Here is a 21,230-nt window from a genome sequence, read left to right as displayed (position 1 = left end):
ATTTCAGATATTTAAATCTGAAATTTAATGATGACGTTTTAGTCATGGGTATTTTTAGTAAAAGTCATGGATAGGTCATGGGCAGTAAACAAAAATTCACGGCCTGTGACCTGTCCATGACTTTTACTAAAAATACTAGTGAATAAAACTTGGCAGAGGGGACTGCCTGGGGGCCCCACGGGTGCTGGGGGAGGGCAGCCCGGATGCTTCGGGGGTGGGGGGGACACACGGCAGCACGTGGCCCAGGACCCCTGCTGGTGCTGGAGGGGAGGTTTGGTGGGGCCAGCAGGCTCCCTACCTGGCTCTGCACATCCCCCCCACCAGCAGCAGCAGAGTTTGGGTATGGGAGGTGGCAGGGGGTTGGGGCACGGGATGGGGTGAGGTGGGCTCTGGGCGGCGCTTACCTGGGGGGCTCCCCGGAAGCAGCAACATCCCCCTTGCTCAGCTGCTGGGTGGAGGTGTGGCCAGGCAGCTCTGTGCGTTGCCTCCGCCTGCAGGCCCCACCCCCGCAGCTCCCATTGTAGGGGACTCACAGTATTGCCACCCTTACTTCTGTGCTGCTGCTGGTGGTTGCGCTGCCCTCAGAGCTAGGTGGCTGGAGAGCGGCAGCTGTTGGCTGGGAGCCCAGCTCTGAAGGCAGCGCTGCCACCAGCAGCAGTGCAGAAGTAAGGATGGCATGGTATGGTATTTTTGTGCTGCTGCTTTCAATGCTTGGGCACCTGGACAGCAGCCAACTGCTCTCTGGCCACCCAGCTCTGAAGGCAGTGCAGAAGTAAGGGTGGCAATACTGCAACCCCCCCACAATAACCTTTTGACCCCCCGCCCTCCTCCGGTGGCCCCCTTTTGGGTTGGGACCCCTAGTTTGAGAAACGCTGGTCTTCCCTGTGAAATCTGTATATAGTATAGGGTAAAAGTACACAAAAGATCAGATTTCATAGGGGAGATCAGATTTCATGGTCCGTGATGTGTTTTTCATGGCGGTGAATTTGGTAGGGCCAGAAACCTTCCCTCTGATTCTTGGTGAGGTCAAGTCCCTCTAGTTAGAATGTCCCCGTCCTGTTAGGGGGACCAAGGTCACTTTGTTGTTTGGTGGCCTTTCTCACTGGGATGGATCCCCCCTCTCCAGGGTCCTGCTCCCCACCTATACCTGCCAACTTTGCAGAGTTTGAGATCCCATCTCCCAAGGCACCCTTAATTAATTCCTCTGGGGCAGGTTTAGACTCCCTCAGTATCTCAGAGAAATGCTCCCAATCCCACCCTCAGATAATGGGGCAGGCTAGTGTCGAGGCCAGCCCCACACAAGGGACTTCGTGTTTTCCCCTATAGTCAACTGCACGTGTACATTAGAATACGGATTAACGTCTCTGTGAATATACTGTAGAAAGATAGACTCCCTGGGTGCTCAGGATTTGGACCAAGTCATCCTGGACCAGGGTCTGCCCACACTGGGAATCCATCAGACCCATCATCTCTGTATCATTTATCCGAACAGAGACCATTACTTTAGCTGGTGTTTGCTTATGGGCACAGCTATCTGCCTTCCACAGCTGTCCACAACCACACTCCATGTAGCGGCACTTGTGATACCGATGACCTGGGTGCCCACATGAAAAGCAAACTCCTACTGCTGGCTCAGTGGGCACTGGCCCTAAGCCTAATGTTTGAGGTAGCCTTTCCTTATGTGGCTTGTCTGCTCCCATCCCCTGGCTTTCCTGCAGAGGAGTCCATGTGGCCCCCACCGACCTTTGTTGGGGCTGGGGCCTGAGATGCTGGGGTTTCCCAACAGGGACAGCCTGGGGCCCCTTAGAGGCTGGTGCTTCTGAGACCATACTGCCTGATCGCCAATACCCCTGTTGAGTTGAGGGGCTCCCTTGGCGTCAGGCAGGTTCTTGTGTGATGCTGCCAGAGCCACTTCAGCAGCTAGATCATCTTCCATCAGCCAGACAACATCGGCTAGGGACTCTGGCTGGTGTTTGAGTACCTAGTGTCTACCCTGAGCTGGAGGCATGTGGGCAAACTGCTCCACCCATGATGAGCTCAGCCAACTGAACTCCTTCCAAATCTCTGGCTTTAAACACCTTCAGCATAAGTCTCAATTTCTGGGCAACCATGCAGGATCAGGCTCCCTGGGGGAATTTCTCCCCATGGAACCTCTGTCAGAAAGTCTCCTCCATGATGTCAGGGTAGTCGAGTACAACTGCTTTCACTTGCACCTTCAGCCCCCAGTATGTAGCCTATGCTGGTCCTGTCAGGTCAGGTGCCAACAGGGTGGCTCACTGGTCAGGTAGCTACTGGGCTGCTGTTGCTACTCACTCAGACATTACCAGGAAAGCCTCTGGGTCCATCCTCAGGTCTCCTCTTAGTGAGTTTCACTGACAGGTGAGGCCTATGGGCCCTGGAGGGGAAACTCCTGGGAGACCCTGGGCTGCATCAGGCCCTTAACTGTTGGACCAGCCTTTGCTGCTGTTCCTGCTGTTGTGCCTCTAGGGGCCGGGCCAGCTGTTGCTGTTGGGCTGCCACTTGTTGCAGGAGTTGCAGCTGCTGCTGATTCTCTGTCATGCACTTGAGAAGATTCTTGAGATCCATGTTGTCTGACCTACCAACTCAGACCTGTAGAGGTGTAGGGTGTTTGACCATCTGGGTCAATCAGTCTTCACCCTCTCCGGAGGTGGGAAGGAGTCCTGCATTCTTCACCAGTTGTGAAGGGGTTGACTCACTGATGATGCCTCCTTGTGGCGAGGCATGGCATAGTAGCTCTCTCCCCGCTGGGTATCTCCTGGCAATGGTTGCTCCTCTGTGGTGATCTGCTTCTTCCGGTGACTTGGTCCTCCAGCCAGGTCACTTCACAGTCTCTTCACTTCTGGGGTGGTCCATGAGCAAAAAACGAAGGGAATTAATGCAAATAAACGGAATGAATAAGAGACAGAGGGGATTGTCTCTGTCTCAGAGTATGTCAGAGTCTGGCCCTCACTTCCCTCAGGGAAGGCTTCAGGCAGTGGTTGTCGGGGAAGCTCCTGCCGTCAGTCAGCCCTTTCCTCAGGGGCTGAGCGTTAACAGTCTGTCCTCTTCGCAGGTATGCCCACTAGTGAGCTGCTGTTAAGCTCCTCCTTCAGCCTGTGCATGCTTTGCAAGTATAGTGGGCAGAGCTGCCTGAGCCCAGAGCATGTCTTTAACCCTTTGTTGTCCAGTGTGGGGTTTGTATACCCAATCACAACATCCTACTTATGATATTGCGTAGGCTGAATGAATACTAATAAACCTATTAGTCCTCATCCTCAAAGGAAACCTGCACAACACTTTCAAAAGACGAGCCTGGGAGCTTACATTCAGAACTCTGGTAGACACTAAGAAACATGGACTACATAGAAACATTGGATTTATGGCTTATTACAACAATCTGTAACCCATTAACAACCCACCCCCTCAGTTTCCTCCTCCCCCTGCCACTTCACCTTTAATAGTCCCTTGAAATATGTTAACTACTTGTTCTAAACAATCTGTTCCACTTTATATTTAACTGTGACTCTCAGAGTACATTTCCCAGACCTGAAGAAGAGCTCTGTGTAAGCTTGAAAGCTTGTCTCTCTCACCAATAGAAGTTGGTCCAATAAAAGATATTACCTCACCCACCTTGTCTCCCTAACATTTGTAAAGGTAGATTTAATTGGGCTCATGGGGGGTTACCAATACTTTGGAGGATAGAGCTAAAATTCAGAGGGATGTTGATAAATTGGAGAACGGGGCTATAGACGACAACATGAAATTCAACAAAGACAAATGTCAGGTGCTACATTTAGGAAAGAAAAATCAAATGCACGAATACAGAATGGGGGATAACTGGCTTGGCAGCAGCACTGCTGAGGAGGGTCTGGGAGTTGTGGTGGAGCACAGCCTCAACATGCGTCAGCCATGCGATACTGTTTCAGAAAAAGCAAAAGCAATTTTAGGTTGCATTAACAGAGGCATATCATGCAAGTCCCGGGAGGTGATAGTACCACTCTACTCACCACTGGTTATGTCTCAGCTGGAGTGCTGTGTCCAATTTTGGTCACCAGTGTATATAAAGGATGTAGAGAAACTGTAAAGGATCCAGATGCAAGCAACAAAGGTGATCAAAGGGATGGAACACAAGCCATGTGAGCAAAGGCTAAAGGAACTGGGTATGTTTAGTTTGGAAAAGAGGAGATTCAGAAGGGGACATGATAGTGGTCTTCAAGTACTTGAAAGGTTGCCAAAAAAAAATGGAGAAAAGTTGTTCTCTCTTTCCACAGAGGGCAGGATAAGAGGCAGTGGGTTCAAACTACAGCATAGCAGATTTAGATTAAATCTCAGGAAAAATTTCCTAACTGTAAGAACAATAGGACAATGGAACAGACTGCCTAGGGAGGTTGTGGAAGCTCCTTCATGTGAGGTTTTCAAAGGGAGTTTGGATGTTTTAGACACAACAAATCCTGCATCTTGGCAGGGGGTTAGACTAGATGTCCCTTCTAACTCTATGATTCTATGGTCCAAGCACATGTGTGACTGTAGACTCATTCATTCGGGCACTTTTATATGTCCTCATTAATCCCTACCCCCTCTACTTATTAAAACTATATGTTACATCAGTGGTTCCCAAACTTATTCTGCTGCTTGTGCAGGGAAAGTCCCTGGCGGGCCGGGCCGGTTTGTGTACCTGCCACATCCGCAGGTTCGGCCGATCGTGGCTCCCAGTGTCCGCAGTTCGCTGGTCCAAGCCAATGGGAGCTGCTGGAAGCGGCGCGGGCCGTGTTACATGAAACAAATTCTTGCATCCCCAAGGTCCCAGTCACACCCTTGCCTGGCACCCACTCTGTCTCACAAGCTTCCAGTTTCATGTGCACATGAACACATCCCACCAAGTCTCCTTCCCTGTCAGTTCCTAAACACTGTATAGATTTTTGTTTTCTGCAGGGTTTGGGATCTGTCTCCCCACAAATCAGGGAAGAGCAGTGGGAGTAGCAACAAGAGATTTTTCCCTGGTCACTTTCTTGAGGGCCATGTCTCCTTTTCTTCCTCATCAGCATGGAGGAGAGGAGGCATTGTGCTTTTTTTCTGACCTGCCCTTAGTGGGAGTTGTGGTCAGGGGTTTGCAGACAGTTGTCAGGGGTCCAGCCAGCATCCATGGAAGCAGCAATTAGTACAGACCCCACATGTCTGTCTCTCCCTTCCTGTTGTTGAGGCTCCTCTGTAACAGTGACAATGCGATTTAACACCCCATAAAGATGCATGGGGCAGCCTGCACATCTTGGAAGCTGTGTCAGGCTGTCTGCAGTCTCAGGCAGACATCTGTGTATTAGTTGTCCTTTGTTGATGTTTTCAAGCTTTTCACCATAACTACAAGGGCTAGAAACTTCCTTTATTTTTTTGTCAAATGAAAACTGAAATTTTGAACTCATCACATGACTCCAGGTATTGGACCTATCCCTTTGTCTTAATCTGACCCTGTAGAATACACCTGTGTGAAAACACACCCAGGATGAATTTTCCTAATGTTGACGAGCTCTTAGTTGGTAATGGGTGTCTTTGCTCGATAGCTCTCGGCTTTTATTGCTAAAGGTCAGTCCTATTTTTTTTAAGACAATGCAAAATAAACTCACTCAAATGGGGAGAGAGAGAAGAATACCAAAGACAAAAAAAATGAAGCTTCTCTCTTTTGGTATTTGCAGTTCAGCTACTGGAAAATCATACACACAGCTGTAGTGCAAATTCCAGCCAGTTTTGTGGCTCTTATTTTTCTGTGACTAGTCAGTGGAAGACAAATCTTTTATTTTACTATGATTGGGCTGCTCAGGACCACTTTGAACAAGGTGAAGCCTCTCTTGGTTGGCTAAACCAGGCTCTAAATAAGCAGATGGCAAAAAGAGAAAGATATGAGAGAAGCAGGCGGAATAAGGTGGGGGTGGAAAATGCTACACAAACAAGGTGCAGTAGAAACGTTAGATTCACATCTCTGCAGTTGCTCAGACACCGCCATGGAAAAAGTAATGTTGCCTAGTTCCCTCTTCTTGTTTAGTCTGGTCACAGCACCTTGGAGGTGTAGGGAAAAGAATGCCAAATTGTGTGGTGGTAAATCCCTGCATTCCAACGTTGGGGGAGGGTGGTGGCTATGATGGAAATGCTGGTGCTGGTTGGTTGTGACATGGATGTGCAAAGCTTAGGATCACATTCTAGAAAGTTTTCAAGTTCCCCTTAAGGAGAAGAAAATATCCAAAAGTTGTCCCATCTAAGTGCTATAAAGGTCAAAGGATGCGTCCACATGTAAACCATCAAAAATTTGTCTCGATTCATCAAGTTTAGTTTGTTTCCAAAACAATTATGTAAGCTCCGCAGAAGCCTTGAAAACTCTAAATCAACAGTTATTTTTTAATTTCAAACACCTTGGTTTACATCATCTCTTTGACTGCATCCTATGCTTTTTTTCAGCAACAATTTTACATATTTTTTGCCAGTTAAAATGACCATTCTGCCATCTTTCATCCTCTTTGGACAGTGCAAGTTCTCAATTAAGCAAAGCATACGTATTCAGGACAGCATTAAGCTTGTGTTTAAAGTTAAACATATATAAAGGCTGTCCTAAATTGGGGCCTAAAACTTTAGCCCAGGGTAAGATATAATGCAACACTTCTCCATCCTGGAACTTCCTATGACTGGAAACTGCTGCTTTTCAGATCTTATACTGAATGGGATATATTTTCATTTTGAAGCATATGTGTAATTCCTATTTATACAAATGAGTGCATGCCAACAAGGGAATATACCCCATTCAATAAGTGTAAACCACATAGATCACTTTGTAGCTCAAATTCCATATAACAAAATCATTATCTGTTAAATCCTGTAAAAAAATTTTTTAGTTTAACCTTTCTTCCACAATAGTTAATTACTGATATAAAATATCTTCAAAGAAATCAAAGAGGGTGATTTTTATCATGAAATGTAGCCATATAGGTACCAGACATAATTTGTTGAAACTTGTGTTGCACAGGTTATTAATATCTTATCATTAAAAACTTGACAATTTTCTGATCAGAAGGACTGTTTATAGCAAGAGAAACAAGGATTTAAAAGTCTAAAATAATTGATCTTTTCAAAAATATACCGAGAGTATCTTCTTTTTTCAAATAGTGCTTTGGCTATGTTGTGTTTGATTTACTGTAGCTAAATTACATAATTTGAAACCCTTAAAACTAATCTGAGAACATGTCTTTACCCTGTTTTTTTTCTGCACTTGAGAACATGTAATTTTAAAACTCTCTTTCATTTCTCCTTGATCTTCAGATAGCAGATAGTATGAAGCCCTTGCGCCCTTATGAGCGCTTTGACACTCTGAGACAGTTTCTGGAGTACGATGGACACGTTTTACGTTTTTACTGTATGTGGGATGATACAGAATCCACGTTTGGGGACCCACGAGAACTTATTCTGCACTATTTTTTGGCTGATGATACTATTGAAATAAAAGAAGTGATACCAGTAAACTCAGGCCGGGATGCTGTTCCACTTTTCCTCAATAGGAAGAAGCTACCAAAGGTGAAGAATAAAAAATACAGCATATTTTAAGTTCTTTTGCCAACTAACAGCTTAAATGCATTATTTTGAAGTTCCTGTATTAGGAATATAATGATATTTACAGTATATTATCAAAACGACTGAGAATAACCACAATTATGGGATTTTTTTCTTGCCTATGTATTTGATCACACAATAGGTACAAAAATTATAAAAAATAATTAGGCTTGGGCATGCTATACTTAATCAAGAAGAGAGAAAATTCAGATGGGTGAACTAATAGGTTTGTATTCTACAATTTCCTTTTCCTTATAATTTTATACCAATGCAGAAATTTAAGTTTAATTGTTTATTACTCCAGCACACCAGTGTAAATCAGTATAAGTCCATTGAAATTAGTGGAGTTACACCATCATAAAACTGATGTGCATTCAGAATTGGGCCATGATTTTTTCCTAAGTCCTTAAAAAAAAGTCCAGTTTCAAGATTCAGCAATGTAAATTGTTGCTAGCAGCTACAGTATCATTGCTTTAACTTGAATTCTTAGAGTAGGGCCTAATCCAAAGCCAGTTGAAGTCAATGGGAGTCATTCCACTGACTTCAATGGATATTAGATCAGGCCCTTAGAGAGGGTCTACTAATTGGTTTAGTCCTCCATAACTTATTTACCATTTAGAGTTTGAATACAATGTTTTTGTGTCATTCCATTTTTATACTGGTGATAGACTTGAACCATTATAAGTCTGGAGTAATGCAGTGATGAATTATTTTCCCCCCTCCTTTGCTTTTAATATTTGTAATAATATTTAATTTTGTAAGCCATAGGTGTTTACAGGCCAAGTTAAAAAATAAACAGATCCCTGCCTTAAAGAGACAATAGTCTGGGACCCTGATCTTGCAATGAGCTCTGACTTAGCAGACCCTGTACCCATGCACTGCTCATTGAAGGATTGGGATTCAAGGGTCTATTTCTCTCTGAAGTCAATGGAAGTTAGAGAAAGGGCAGCAAAGGATTACCCAAAATGGGGATGGTATACAGGAGGGACTGGGGTTACATTAAAGATAATGAGATCTGTTTTAGTTATATGCACATCTAATTGATTCTTCATTTTAAAATGTTTTGTATTTTTTTTTTTGGTTATAACTAGAATAAATTACTAGTATAAATTAAAAACTTCCTATAGGAACATTCATCACAATAGAACAGGCTGATTAGCTCTTTTCTATATTTGTACAGAACCCAACACAATGGGGCCCCAATCCCGTTTGCAGCTTTTACATGCTACAATAATATAATAACTACAAGCAATAATAAGAAGATATGCAATACTTTAGTTGTGCCAACCTTTGCTTTCCATTTGCTTCAGAGAAAGAGACTGTGCCCTTGGGTGCACAATAGGACTCTGAATGTATAGTTTGAACAGCAGAGTGGCTTTGGAGGTCAGTAACATAAGCACACCTCAATATGGTCACTAAAAATGTTCACACAAAAACAGTCACATAAAAATTGTCTCCTACAACTACTGGTTTTGTTTGGTAACTGAAGTCTCTGTTTTTTTGCTTTATTAGAAGCGTCTGTTTTCTTTCCTTGCAGTATGCTCCAGCAGGGCTGTATCAGCCTGGTGCAATCACAGATCGCACAGTTCTCAATGTGTTTGGAGGCTTAGTAGGAAACAAAGGCCGTTACATTCTGGACAATCGTAAGGTCAGATATTTTTGAATACCTCAGGCCATCTAATGTAATTACAGTTGTTTTATCATTTCTAACATCCTGCTTATCTAAAACAAAGAAGGTTATTTGTAAGAATGGTGGTGTCACTGTAGAACTGCTTAAATGAGCAGTGTTGAAATTTAATATGCAGTGTTTGTGAAAATGTTTAGAAAAAGCTTTAGCTTGGAGTGGGAGTAAAAACATCTAAAATGTGAAATATGGAGGTTTTTTTGTTCAAGATCAAATATTTATGTAAAATTTCAACAGTTTTTTTTTTTTTTTTTAGAAAGTTCCATAGAGGTGCTTCTTAAATCTTTTTTTCTTTTATTAGACAGGAACTGTGCATCAGGAATTTTACAAAGACTCTGACCTGACAATAGGGGCAGTGATCAATGTTTGGGGAAGGAGGGTAAAACTCTGTGACTGTGATGAATTTACTAAAGAATATTATATGACAAAGTATGGAATCAGTAAGTAGTTATATTTATCCTTTTCTGTGCCTGCTTTTAAACTTTGAATTTTTAAAAGGTTATTCTCTATTAATAGAAACGCTTTTATTTATTTGAATTAGAAACCTGGAGCAATATATAATCTGCTTTAAGTAGCTAACAGCAAAATAGTAGTTTTGCAGGGGTCCCAGTGGAGTTGTTATAGAGTTAAGGCCAGAAAGGACTACCCGTCTGACCTCCTGCACATCACAGACCACTAAACACCACCCAACCACATCCAGACCAAGCCCAACAACCAGAATTAGACCAAAGTGTTACAGTGTTCAGGAAACTGAACTACTGTGTGCCAAAGTCAGTGAACAGGACTGAGGTGCAATGATGCAATGGCAGGGAATTGATTTAGTAAGATATACCCAGATGTTCCTAGCAAGTGACCTGTGATCCATGCTGCAGAAGAAGGCAAAAAATGCCCAAAATCTGTGCCCATTTGACTTGTGGGAATATTGCTTCCCATCCTTGAATATGGTGGTCAGTTAGACCCTGAGCATATGAGTGAGACCCACCAGAAGCCCCTGAAGTGTGAGATTTTAGGAACATAAGGCATGAACTGTAAGAGATGTCCAGAGGTGCCTAGCCCAGTCCTCTCTCAGTGCAGGCAACTCGGTCATACAGTCCTACTTCATAAATTATCTTAAAGCTAATTAGGTTGTTTGCCTCTACAGTTCCTGTTGGGAGGCTGTTCCAGATCCTCACCCCTCTGATGGTTAGAAACCTTCTTCAAATTTCCCACCTAAATTTATTCATGGTCAATTTATACCCATTTATTCTTGTGCCAACATTGTCCCATAGCTTAAATATCTCTTCACCCTCCCTGTATTGAGGGAGAGCAATTATATCCCCTCCCAGCCTTTGTTTTGCTAAACAAGCCAAGCTCTTTTAGCCTCCTCTTGTAAGGTAGGGCTCCATTCCCCTCATCATCCTAGTAACCCTTTTCTACACCTGTGCCAGTTTGAATTCATCTTTCTTGAACATGGGTCATCTATCGTGATCTATTTAAGACCAACCCAGATTTGCATGTTGTGCCCTTGACTGTTTTTATTTCAAAACCAGGACAATAAAATGATCCTACATAAAGGCTGTTGATTCTTCCACCTCCCTATTCCGATATCCCTACCTTCAGTCAAAGTTTGAACAAGAATGTACATCTGAACATGTGTGTACATTGGCTTCAAGACTAAGCTTGATAAATTTATGGAGGGGATGGTATGATGGGATAGCCTAATTTTGGCAATTAATTGATCTTTGACTATAGCGGTAAATATGCCCAATGGCTTGTGATGGGATGTTAGATGAGGTGGGATCTGAGTTACTACAGAGAATTCTTTCCTGGGTGTCTGGCTGGTGAATCTTGCCCACATGCTCAGGTTTTAGCTGATCGCCATATTTGGGGTCGGGAAGGAATTTTCCCCCAGGGCAGATTGGCAGAGGCCCTGGGGTTTTTTTGCCTTCCTCTGTAGCGTGGGGCACGGGTCACTTGCTGGAGGATTCTCTGCACCTTGAAGTCTTTAAACCATGATTTGAGGGCTTCAATGGCTCAGATATAGGTTAGAGGTTTGTTACAGGAGTGAGTGGGTGAGATTCTGTGGCCTGCGTTGTGCAGGAGGTCGGACTAGATGATCATAATGGTCCCTTCTGACCTTAAAGTCTATGATTCTATGATTCATAGTCGTCTCATCACACTGCATTTTGTAAAGATGTCAGATCTATTTTCTGAAAACTGTTGCTGAGTTTAGGTGTTTGAGATGATTCAGTGCATCCTCACAACAAATGCTGGCAAATCTACACTTAATGCTCTCTACTATACAGAATCTGTGCAGTTTGGATCATTACAGCAGGTATCCCATAGTGCCTCAAGAATTGCAAACTGGAGGACTGAATTTTGGAAAACAATCAGCATTTGTCTCCAAGATGGGAAAACATTCTGGGAGTATGGGATTTAGTTTAGCGATCCCAGAATTCCCCAGTCAGAATCAGAGCTGTTTTTTGTATGGGTGTCTCCTTGGAAGAGCAGTTTATCCTACCATCGATTTTAGTTATCCAGTGAATAGAAACTAGTGAGTATATGGACTGCTCAAAAGTGGTGAGAAAAGTACTGCTACAACCCTTTTCTGACATGTGAAACAAGATATCTGGGTAGACCTGTTTGTGACCCAGACTCATGACCAGATGGAACACAGAGTTTGGACCGAAGTCCAATTAACTCCTTGGTGGAATGAGGTACTGTAGCGCTATAGAATGACAGCAATGAATGGCTGAAAAACATCAGAAAGAGGAAGGCCACCATTTTATTTCTCTGGAGGTTGGCCCAATATTACAGTAGAAACCTTTATTGAAGCTAATTACACATATTGAATACTGCTTCTTGTCTCACTTGTTGGCATTAGAAGAAAACAGTTGGAACAATACTGGTGCAAATATGCCAGGCATTAAACAAGATCCTGTCAGAACATGTTGTTAAAATTAAGAATGTCCATACTGTGATTACTGGAATGGTGAATGGGGCTTCCGTAATTGGGGTGGTGTGGTAAGTGGAACACACACAACCATTATCTGCCCACCAAGTAATACAGCTAAATATTACGGCCGCAAAGGTTGTTTCTTTAGTGTAATAGTGGCTGGTTGACTGCTGGTACTAGTTTATGGATATTAACTTCAGCTAGTTGGGCAAGTTTATGAGAGGGCAGAATGGCACACTGTTTCCCACACAGACATCAGAAAAATAAATAGCATGTAATAGGGTGGTAGGATCTATAATTCTGTGTAGAAATGCAGGCATCTTGATGTGACCCACCTTGTTAACAGGAGTTAGAACCTTGCATAAAGCTGCTAAGTTCTGCTGATTTACTGTGACATGTGTTAACCCCCTGGATACCCTATCAGGATATAAAAAGGCGTGACCTTTTAGTCAGAGGGGACTAAAGGTAGAGACAAGGAGGTCCTGTGGGTAACTCTTGGAACAAGTAGGGTTGGGGGAGAAAGCTCAAGGTTGGGGTTTATGTTTTGTTGTTTGTGAGTTACCTATAAATTCAAACCCCAGGAAGAGGGTACATTTGTCCTCCATGGAGCTTGTGCACACTTTATTTGGAGCGGGCAGAAATACCATGTACTCTCTGTGGGCTTGATCATGCAATGTGCTCAGCACTCTGTCCCTGAGCCAGCAAAGCACTTAAGCAGGTGCTTAGTTTTAACTTGTCTTCAGTAGGACTGTGCCCTTGGCAAAGGTTAAGCACTTGCTTAAGTGCTTTGTTAAATTGGGACCAGAGTGCTCAGCACCTTGCAGGACTGAGCTCACTGTTGCTGTTGTGACTTTGAGTTACTCATCTTACCCCCTGCTGTTCTTTGTACAAGCATTTATTTGACTATATGGCTTCAGCAGGAGTTGTATGCTGATAGAATTGCCTTTTAGGAGGACGAGGAGATTTCTCTTGAAGTGCAGTGGTTATGATAATCAATATGTTTCCAATGTTTCTGCCTGTTTTTCTTGGCATAATATTTGTGAAAGCAAAGGGAAATTTTTCAAAGGACAGCGGCTTTGTAAATGATAGCTCATGCCCTTCAGCAGGAAGCCTGACATTATTATGGATGAATGCAGCACTGATCTGAATGCAAGGGAAAGACACCTTAATGTGGGATATATTCTGCCTAAATTTTGCTAATGCAGCTGCATAGAAAGAGAAGGATGATCTAAATGCAGCAATGGCCACATATACATTATAAACAATGCATACCCAAATGAAATGGGAAATTTACTCATGAGTATGTCTCTGAGGAGAACTATATTTATCTCATCACAGCACAGAAGTAGAGTAAGAAGTGTCCTTTCTTAAATACTTTTCTTAAATATTATGTGGAGGGGGAAGAGGGATTTCTCGTGAGCCAAAATACATAGTGTCACATTTTTGGCTGCACTGCCAACCATGTGACAAATAGGTGCTCTTGTAATATTCCTTTTGGAAGGCAGGAGAAAAGGAGGCGTTGCCTCCTTGTTTTCCTTGGTAGGTGAACTGTGAAGCAGGATCCCATTTCACTAAAATAAAGTTGGAAACTAGGGGAGGCCTCTTCTATACCTGTTGGTTGTTGGCAAATGCATGAACCAAGCATTATGTCCAGCGCTAGTCATCTGTTTTCAGTCCAAGGGAATTGCAAGTACCCCTTCACTGGTACTTTTAAAACGCCATTGAAATTGGAAGCAAAAGATGAAATCTCAAATTTGAAAGCTGATTTCTTGCTAGCATAATGCTTTTGCTATGCCACCGAACTGGTCCTTATCACCATTTTTGCTACTGAGAAGACTACATAATATTCAAGTTTTTTTTATTCTTAAGGGGGACTGGATGGCTCTGGGGATTAATAATGGGCTATAAAGTTTTTTGCCTTTATGTTGCTGGTTCAGATCTTGTTTTGTGATTGAAAGTGGTTAGAATGTAGTGACTGTTCGGTGTGTTATGTGAAATGAATTTGATGGTGTCAGTGGGCAGGTGTTCTGATCATAAAAACCAGCACCACAGTAAGACTCCTTGAATTGCTCTGGAGACTGAACTGCTCTCTCATGCATAGAGTATATCTTCACTACACAGATAACTCCGGCTCTTACCTGGGTTTTAGCCCGAGTTCCCTAATATCTAGATAGAAAATCCTCTGACTCAGGTCTGAGGGTTCTTTAAGCCCAGGCTAGGTTACATTGCTCAGCTGGAGGTATGGGTTAGAGTCCACTTTCACTTAGGCTAGAACCCACCCACTTTGCAGTGAAGATGTAGACAAAATCACTCATGTTCTAGTAGTCCTCCGATGCCCTTCCCACAGTCCTTCCAGACAGACAAGTTCTCCCTCAACTGACTGGGAATGAATCCTACAGCAAAGGAGCATGGGATATACTTCCCTCCCATCCCCCCCAGACATGCATGTCCGAAGGCAGAAACAGTGAGGACACATTAAATAGGGTAGGACTTTGCAGATGGGGCACTCACACTTGGGCACCTAACCAGGGCCGGCTCCAGCATTTCTGCCGCCCCAAGCAAAAAAAAAAAAAGCCACGATCGGCGGCTGCAGTTCAGCGGCAGGTCCTTCGCTCCTTGAGGGAATGAGGGACCTGCTGCCCCCGAATTGCCGCAGGTGCCGCCCCTCTCCCTTGGCCGCCCCAAGCACCTGCTTGTTAAGCTGGTGCCTGGAGCCAGCCCTGCACCTAACCCAGGTGCTCAGACCCAGATACCAATCATCCAGGTTAACTGTGGGGTGAAGACATACCCATAGAGATGATCCTTCAGTTTCAGGATTGAGTTGCATTGATGCAGCATTGTGGTGAAAACTGCCAGTGCCTATGGTGTATCTGTCCTGTCCATGAATAGGATTTCATTACCCACGGCTTTCAATACCACAGTAAATTCACATTAAAATGTTGGCAGGAATGGTAGAAGGTCATTGTAGTAGGGGGCAACCAGTGAGGAGATGGATAGATGTTGTGCAGCAGATCATTGGGAGATCAACTGCTGTGTGTGAAAAGTTAGCTATGGATTGAGAAGGCTTCCGAAAATACTGCTATGATATCACTAGTATTCAGACTTCAATAAATGGACTTCACTTACTTTATTTTCTGCATTGTTCCCTAATGATTTGCAAGATGTTTTTTGGGAAGAACATATAAGAACATTGGGTTACTCTGCAGATTGTTACAGCAAGAGACATATTTACAAATGTTCAAAAAATACTTCTGCTTAACTGTTTTGTTACAGACTTTCAGGACTTTAATAGAGATAAAATATGAGTTCAGGGATAACACATCATTAAATTGTTAGGAATTGGTTCTGAGGGTCAAAGTTAAAGACCACACACGAATAGTACATAATTACACAGAGCCCAATCTAGATTGGCTTTATGTAATGGGGCCTGGGAAGACACAAAATGGACACCTAAATACTACAGCAATTGAAAGCTATGGTATTTTGTTGATATAATGACTTATTAGTGCTATATTAAGCATGGTTGATTATAGGTATGACTGACACATTAAAACAAATGTACAAGTGCTGAGTACCAAGAGAGTAAAACTAAATTGAGCAATTATCTTTGACTTGTCTACCAGACATACACTAGGTGGCACTGTTGGAGTGCAAGAAAGATCTTAATCAGTGTTCCATTTGTTATGTAAGTCCCACAAATTAAAGCTACCGTAGTTGAGAATAATCAATATTATAAATCTGATAGTTCTTTTTCAAATAGAGAATACATGTGTGATCACCTTGTGATTCAACATACAAACTCATGTAGGGATTTCCCCACCCTTCTCAGTATGCAGAGACTTATGTACACAGTGTTTGTTTTTTAACTAGAGTCGCACATGTAACTCCTCATGCACTATATTGAAATTGTTTAGAGGATCAATATTGCCAGAAATAATGTTTGTTTTGTCATGTGTTTACTTATATGATGCTACTCTGTTACAGTGATGGTTTTTGGTGTAAAATTTGAAAATTTCCTAGCAGGAGACTTCTTTTTATTTATTGATTCAGTATTTGAGCCCTCCCAGACTAGTTGCGTTATATCATGGAAAGGGCATGTGTAACTTCTGAGGGAAATACATTGGCTGCTTTGTTTTTATAGAAACTCCTCTTGACTGGTTCAAGAGGAGGCATTAGCTTTTCCATGAAGACCTTATTCTCAACAGGATATGTTGCAGTAGAAGTAACTGCTGAAGGAAGGATGGAGAAGGTGCTTCTTGTGTTTAGGACTTTACTTAGGAGAAATTCTGACATCTGAATTCTTGCTGTACTTTTCAACAACAAATCTGTCTTAGATAAATCTGAATTTAAAAGAGTAGGTTGCTGTGATCTTCGTTTATTAGCATGTTCTAAATCACCGGTTCTCAAACTCCACTGTGCTGCGACCCCATTCTGACAACAAATATTACTACATGACCCCAGGAGGGGGGACCAAAGCCTGAGCCCACCTGAGCTCCCCAAAGCCAAAGCCTGAGTCCTACTGCCCCAGGCAGGGGGCCTGTAACCTGATCTCCATCGCCCAGGGCTGAAGCCCTCTGGCTTTGGCCCCAGGAAATCTAATGCCAGCCCTGGCGACCCCATTAAAATGGGGTTGTGACCCACTTTGGGGTCCCGACATAGTTTGAGAACCCCTATTTTAAATAGATATGTAGATTGAAAAAGCACTTCAGGAAAAGTTTGAACTGGCCCAAATTTCACCCTTTTCCTCTACATGTACCGAAACCAAACCTACAGTACAATAATGTTGGGGATGTTTCAGATAAAAAATGCATTATTCATTCAATCAGTTTTTCTTCCTATAGAACTATGTGTAAGTTTCACCATTTTCACTGGATACTTTTGTTTTGGTGATGAAAAGGGAAAAAATGGTGAATTAAATCTCTCCCACTCCAGGTAGAAGACACAATGGTTGGGAAGAAAAAAAAACCATTCTTATTTGTGGCCATTGTTGTACACTGCCTTTCTGAGGCCCTCGGTTCTTTCATGGACCGTGGATGCTGTGACATTCTGCTGGCTGGTGATTTGCCTAGTGCGTTGTACTTTTATTTTCCAGCATCTGTCAGTGTTGCTTCCACGTTAATAAACTTTATTTACAGGGAATATAATCATCAAGACTGTATCTATCTAGGTTCTTATGTTGGCTGTAAGCCTCAATAGCTGTTGCAAGTTGTAATAGTGGGAAAAACAGGTTCAGGGGAGCAACTATGGCACGCTAGAGCAGCAGTTGACACTGGGGCAGCAGGATTTTCGCTAGATATAGGGATCAGGGTGGACCTTATAACAGCTTGTTGAGTTGACAAGCATATGTGAAGAGAGGACAGATTGGTTATTGGTCATGTTCATATGGAGAAAGGGATCATAGTTGTGGAATAGTGCTGATGAGTGAGTCTGGAGCTAAGGCAATATTTAAGAGTAGGGTAGGGGAAAGACTATAAAAGTAAAGCTTCAGAAAAGGTGGATGTATTTGGGATAGGACTGAGTTTATTGGCAACTTGCCAAGGCTGACATAAACATTTGAGTTCTTCCAATACAAACATAGAAATTGACAAAAAGCAGATCAAAAAATATCACAAGCAAGGAATTTGAATTGTGGAATGATCCCAAGGGATAAGAGTTGAAAAGCGGTTTTTAAAATTTGGTTCTTCTGTTTAGGAATAATATTTCCCTTACTATTGACTGATTTCTTCCAAACATTATAGGACATGGGCAAAATCCTGGCCCCATCGAAATTATGATAGCAGTTTTGCCTTTGATTTCAACAAGGCCTGCATTTCACCCTATAAATAGTGAAGCAAGCATGATTTAAAGCAGGGATCTCAAACTCAAGTCACCACTAGGGCCACATGAGGACTAGTACATTGGTCCGAGGACCGCATCACTGACACCTTTTTATACAACGATACAAAAGTATAGTCAAAAATTAAAAAAAATGAAGAGTAATATAGTACGCTATTAAAAGTCAATGTATTAACTTTTTAAAAACTGTAATGCGAAAAAGGGTTTTAATAAAATATAAACACCTGTAACTATTCCTTATGTGGTCAGTAACACTGATGATGATCCACACTAACAGTCTATCAACATAGCTTTAATGGCAGGAACTTTTTAAAGTAACTATTCATACAAAATACGTTGCCACTTTTAACAAACATTTTTCCCAACTACTCACAGCAAAGAATCATACATGCTGAACTTTGTACCCCAGACTGCTCATCTAGTCCATGAGGCCCTGCCCCTGCCCCACCTCTTCCCACCCCTTCCCTGCCCCTATTCCAACCCCTTCCCCAAATCCCCGCTCCAGCTCCGCCTCTTCTCTGCCTCCTCCCCTGAGCGCGCCGCGTCCCCGCTCCTCTCCCCTCCCTCCTGGAAAGTCCTAAGCGCTGCCAAACAGCTGTTTGGCGGCAGGAAGCGCTGGGAGGTAGGCAGAGGAGTGGGGACGTGGCGTGCTTGGGAGGTGGGGGGTTGGGGATGGGGAGGGGAGCTTGGCTGCCAGTGAGGTCAGCGCCTATGGCAGGCCGCAGGAATTAACTCCACAGGCTGCATGTTTGAGACCCCTGATTTAAAGGGGGAGGTTCTGCTTTGTTACACGAATATATTAATAGACATCTATACTGAAAATGCAATATCTTTAATAAAATAGCATGATCTGAAAAAAAATCTTGCTGTCTTATTTTCTTATAGAGGATTTTACCCCAATTCCATTCAAGGCTCCACCTCCTTCAAAAATAGAAAAGAAGTTTCCACCGTACACTGGATTTGGTTCTGAAGAGGATTCTCTATGCTCCTGCTTGAGCCTTCTTCCCCAACCTCCCCAGAAAGATTTCAAGAAATTCATGGAGAAAGACAGGTATTTTAGTGAAAGATAATCCCAGTTAATTTTTTAAATTCCTGGTTGCAGGGGAGAGGGGTGCTAAGTGAAATGTCAAGGTTACCTTACTTAAGTGTCCAGGTATATTAGGACTTGGTTAGCAACATTGCATTCGGTATTTCTGTGAACTAGGCAAATACCGTCTTCTGTGAAGTTAGGGTCTAATCTGATTCCCATTAAAATAAATACAAAGACTCTGTTGACTTCATTTGGCGTTGGATCAGACTCTGAGGGTATGTCTACACTTGGAGCTAGGATGTGAGTGTAGCTGTGGTAGCACATGCAGTGGTCAGAGGTGGTTGGGGCTAGCTGCCCCAACTATGACCCAACCAGACCCCATGGGTACATACTTGGGGTGGCTAGCCTGTACTGCTGCTGCTGCTCCCCGTGTTACCATTGCTCCACTACTATTTGTAGCATGCTAGCTGGATGAGAGTTAGTGTGAGTATATCTACTTGATCTGGCAATCACACCCCCGGCTCCAAGTGTAGACAACTAAAAAGAATTTCAGAAGATCCACAAATATGATATAACCTCCATTTGTTTCTCTTCAGATTTCCTGACAGTTCCTTTCTTTGTTGGCTGGTTTTCACGCACAGTTGTACTATAGCAATATGAAAACATTAGCACCTTTTATTTCCATTGTGGGTTATATAGATTGTGCCATGATTTATGAATCCTGAGTAAAAAGCAAAGCTGCATTGCAGATCTGAAGTCCATTAACCCACATGTAGAGCCTTCAGAAAAGGAGAATGCTTTTAGAAGACTTTATTAAAATTTTAATAATTTATATAACCATGGTACATTTTTAAATAGTAACGTCTAAATCAATAGATTTACCATTGTTGAATTCATGCAGTTTTCACATTTTAAAAAATAGCCACGTTGAAAAAGAATCTGATTGGCCAAATTTCCTGGAGAGGGTCCTGACATGTATTTTGATTTGTATTTAGGTTTGAAATTAATACATCTAAAAAATGTCCCCCCCCCCCCAATGAAATTTCTGAAAATAAACTTTGAGCCTGATTTGCAATTGAGATTGAATACAAATGTAATCAGAATCTGTAATCAGAGAACCAATTGTGCCCTGAAAAACAATTCCTTTCTATCTGGCTGACCCTGCTTGGCTTTGTTAACCCCAGCTGAAAATTATTTTTGAAAAAATAGGGAACTTCATTCCATTTCCTGTCCAGACCCAAGAATATGCATTTTGTTTATTTCACAAAATGCATCTCCAAGTAATGAAAAGTTTCATCATACTATGTACTGAATTTCTTGCCACTTCTTCTGCCCTCATAGAAAAGGCCTCGAAAGTAACCTGCTGCGCTTTCTTGCAAAATTTATTACTGATAATCCCATTGACAAGGATCGGCAGTTCATTATTTCTTATTTTCTGAGTGATGACACAATTTCAGTGTTTGAGACCCCACAGCGAAATACAGGTAAGAGATAATAATCCTCTGGAAGCAATTCCAAGAGTTCTGCTGCTTTGATTAAAATGTAGTGATCATTAAACCCTATGGCCGAACTCAGTCCTAATGGAAGCCTGCGCAAATCCTTTTGAATTCAGTCAGACCTACATCTGTTTCTTTCAGGCTTGACTGATATCTACTGTTTTACCTTAATAGTAGTTTGCTGTGCTAATTTATAATCTGAGATACTCAGAATGAAACCATTTGTTGTAAGACAACACTTCACAACATTTAAAGTTACTGGCTCCTAAAGATGGTGGCACATATTCTATTTGCAAACCTTACCCAGGAGAGCTTGCTTTTATTATAAATAATGTATAGAAACTGTATTGTTGTCATTGGTGGTAAATAGGGATAAACCCATAGAAAACTTACCACGTTGGAAATTATACAGTAAGTTCTATGTTTTGCAGGATCAATATTATTATGCTAGCTACTGTATATGTTTTCCATTATATAGAGGCACAGTATAAAAGCAAAATCATTGTAATCTATTTTAATATATGTAACAATATTTTAAACCATACACAGTTTATTGGCATTCGAAGGGTAAATTTGGTCTTGTGCCAGTAGCTGTCCTAGTGACCTGCTAGAGTGACATTGATTTGAATTCCAGGAGACAGCTCATCCAGCCTTTCTAGTGAT

The 21,230-nt window shown here is 42.4% G+C and overlaps 1 protein-coding gene across 1 annotated transcript in view; it reads left to right on the top strand.

Moving 5' to 3' along the window:
• Positions 1–21,230, top strand: part of LOC113406336 (EF-hand domain-containing family member C2-like) — a 90,289-nt gene that overhangs the window by 36,583 nt on the left and 32,476 nt on the right. The window contains exons 5-9 of the mRNA XM_026650573.1: positions 7,300–7,551; positions 9,125–9,235; positions 9,573–9,711; positions 18,927–19,092; positions 20,413–20,555. Of these exons, the coding sequence (XP_026506358.1) occupies positions 7,300–7,551; positions 9,125–9,235; positions 9,573–9,711; positions 18,927–19,092; positions 20,413–20,555 (811 nt within the window). The remainder of the gene's footprint in view (positions 1–7,299; positions 7,552–9,124; positions 9,236–9,572; positions 9,712–18,926; positions 19,093–20,412; positions 20,556–21,230) is intronic.

The sequence above is a fragment of the Terrapene carolina genome, unplaced genomic scaffold, assembly GCF_002925995.2.
Source record: "Terrapene carolina triunguis isolate 2854851 unplaced genomic scaffold, T_m_triunguis-2.0 Scaffold26, whole genome shotgun sequence".
Taxonomy (NCBI): Eukaryota; Metazoa; Chordata; order Testudines; family Emydidae; genus Terrapene; species Terrapene triunguis.
The sequence above is the reverse complement of the archived record's forward strand: the minus strand, read 5'-3'. Positions and strand labels throughout refer to the sequence as shown.